The sequence below is a fragment of the Aureococcus anophagefferens genome (genome assembly GCF_000186865.1).
Source record: "Aureococcus anophagefferens unplaced genomic scaffold AURANscaffold_52, whole genome shotgun sequence".
Lineage (NCBI taxonomy): Eukaryota > Pelagophyceae > Pelagomonadales > Pelagomonadaceae > Aureococcus > Aureococcus anophagefferens.
The window spans coordinates 171,097-173,456 of NW_008705605.1; the positions used below are offsets into that span (position 1 = coordinate 171,097).

The 2,360-nt window shown below is 73.3% G+C and overlaps 2 protein-coding genes across 2 annotated transcripts; one reads left to right on the forward strand and one right to left on the reverse strand.

The window, feature by feature from the left end:
* Positions 1 to 83: 83 nt before the first annotated feature.
* On the forward strand, positions 84 to 1,053 carry AURANDRAFT_67822 (hypothetical protein; the record flags this gene model as incomplete). The annotated part of the gene is made up of 3 exons (XM_009043364.1): positions 84 to 522; positions 588 to 612; positions 666 to 1,053. 3 exons carry the CDS (start codon positions 84 to 86, stop codon positions 1,051 to 1,053), a joined length of 852 nt encoding a protein of 283 aa, XP_009041612.1.
* Positions 1,054 to 1,572: 519 nt separating this feature from the next.
* On the reverse strand, positions 1,573 to 1,776 carry AURANDRAFT_9206 (hypothetical protein; the record flags this gene model as incomplete). The annotated part of the gene is made up of 1 exon (XM_009043367.1): positions 1,573 to 1,776. A coding segment is annotated over one exon (204 nt), but the record flags the coding sequence as incomplete, so codon positions are not given.
* Positions 1,777 to 2,360: the final 584 nt, after the last annotated feature.

Below are 2,360 nucleotides of genomic sequence, written 5' to 3' on the forward strand. Positions count from 1 at the left end.
CGGCCGCGGCCGCCGAGGCCGCGGCCTGCGCCTTCGACACCTGGGCCGACGCGGACCTCTTCCGGGGCCGCTGCGACCTCGGCATGGAGTCGGGCGTCGCGGACGCCGCCGCCTGCGCCGCCAGGTGCGACGCCGTGGCCCGCTGCGACGCGTTCACGCTCGCGGGCGGCACGTGCTACCTGAAATTCTGCGCCGCGAGCCCCGTCGCGCCGGGCGCGACGCCGCCGCGGCGGTCGCCGGGCGCGACGTCCGGCGCGCGGCGCAACGCGACGGCCTGCGCGCGCGCGCGCGGCGTCGCGCCGGGGGGCCTCGCGTCGGGGCCCGGCGCGGACGCGTGGCGCCGGGCGCACGGCCGCGACACCTACGAGACCCACGCGCGCCGCTGGGACCACGGCGCCACCTACGGGCCCATCGTGACGATCCGCGGCGAGCGCCACAGCGGCACGAACTGGCTCCGCGCTGTGCCGGAAACAACCAGTGGAACGCCCCGTCCAGCAAAAACTTTAAACCTCTCGAGCTTCGGTCACATCGAAGTCGATTCGACTGATTTTTGGATGGTTCGTTTTCTCTCGGCGAGTTCCTTTTAGACAGTGAAAAAAGTACGGCGAAACCGTGCGAATAGATGCATGTTGAAGTCGTGTTGAATATTTTTGTTTCCCGCCCAGGCTCCGCGTCATGGTCGACAAGAACTGCGACGTGCCGCACCACCTCAGCGAGAGGCTCGACAGCGACGGCGCGTACGGCTGGAAGCACGACTTCGTGCCCGACGGCTTCGACGGCCGGAGCCGGGACGCGCTCGTCGTCGTCTTCCGCTCCGCGGCGACGTGGGCGCCCAAAATGAAGGCGATCGCCTACAACCAGGACCTCGACGGCCGCGCGAAGCGCCTGACCCTGGCCCAGTACGTCGCCGCGGCCTTCGCCGAGCGCGGGCGCACCTACGCGGGCGTGCTGGCCATGCGCGACGCCAAGTACAAGCAGTACCGCGACGTGCTCCGGCGGTGCCCGAACGCGATCGGCTGTGTGGAATTCAACCGCTGGTTTGGGTGGTCCTGACCAAACTTCAGAATTCTCTAGCTCGGTCAAATCGAAGTCGATTCGGCTGATTTTTGGACGAATCGATTGCTCTCGTCGAGTTCTCGAAGCACAGCGAAAGAGTCCGGTCCAAATCGTTCGGTTACGCGCACATTGAAGTCGGGTTGAAGATTTGAATTCGGCGCAGGCGATCGGCGTGCGCTACGAGGACCTCGCGGCGTCGCCCGCGTTCCTCTTCGCCAAGCTCGCGACGCTCGTCGCCTGCCGCGCGGGCGCCGACTTCCGCGCGGCGGCGGGCCACGCGAAGTTCGGCGTCGAGACGACGCGCGCGCACGCGGACGCGCCCTTCGCGTGGACGCGCGGCGAGTGGGCCGCGGTGCTCGCGCGCCTCGACCGGGCCTTCGAGGCGTCCCTCGGCTTCGCCTACGTCGACGGGACGCCCGGCGCCTTCGCCGTGCGGCCGCCGCCGCCGGAGACGGACTGGCTCACGTGGCGCTAACGTCGGTGGCTCTGTTATCGCACGGCGCCCACGCGGCGCTCGACGTCGTAGAGCCCGCGGCGCCGCGGGTCCGAGAGGACGCCGTAGGCCTCGTTGATCTTCGCCATGGCCGCCGCCGCCGACGTCGCGGCGCCGGGGTCGCGCGCGTGGCGGTCCGGGTGGTGCGCTAAGGCGAGCTTCCGGTAGGCGCGCCGCACGTCCGCGTCCGTCGCCGTCGCGGCGACGCCGAGGACCGCGTAGTGGCTCGGCCCCCGGTCGTAGGTCCGCGGCGGCGGACGCGGCGGCGGCGGCGGCGGCGGCGGCGGGCTCGCGAAGCCCTGGCGCAGGCTCCAGGCCTCGAAGCGCTCCGAGAGCGTCGGGCCGTCGCGGCCGCCGCGGCACCGCGGCGGCAGGTCGTCGCCGGGGAACTTGCGGCTCCGCCACTCGGCGAAGCGCTCGCTCAGCGTCGGCTCGGGCGACCGGCTCCGCCGCCGGGGCGCGCCGGGGAAGAGGCTGAACGCGACCTCCTCGCGCGGCGCCGGCGCCGGCGCGCTCTCCCAGGGCATGGGCGGCAGGGGCGGCGCCGGCGCCTCCGGCGCCGCCGGCGCCGCCGGCGTCGTCGGCGCCGCCGGCGTCGTCGGCGCCGGCGCCTTGGGCACCGCGCGCGCCGCCGGCGCCGCGGACCGCGCCGGCGCCGGCGCCTTGGGCGCCCGGGCCGACGCGGCGCCCTGCGAGGCCGCGAGGTCGGCGAAGCTCGTATAGGACGTAGCCGGGACGTCCCGGAAGCTCGTGTACGACGGCGACGCGTCGACCATGACGCTGCCCCGCGGGGGCGCCCAGACTCCAGGAT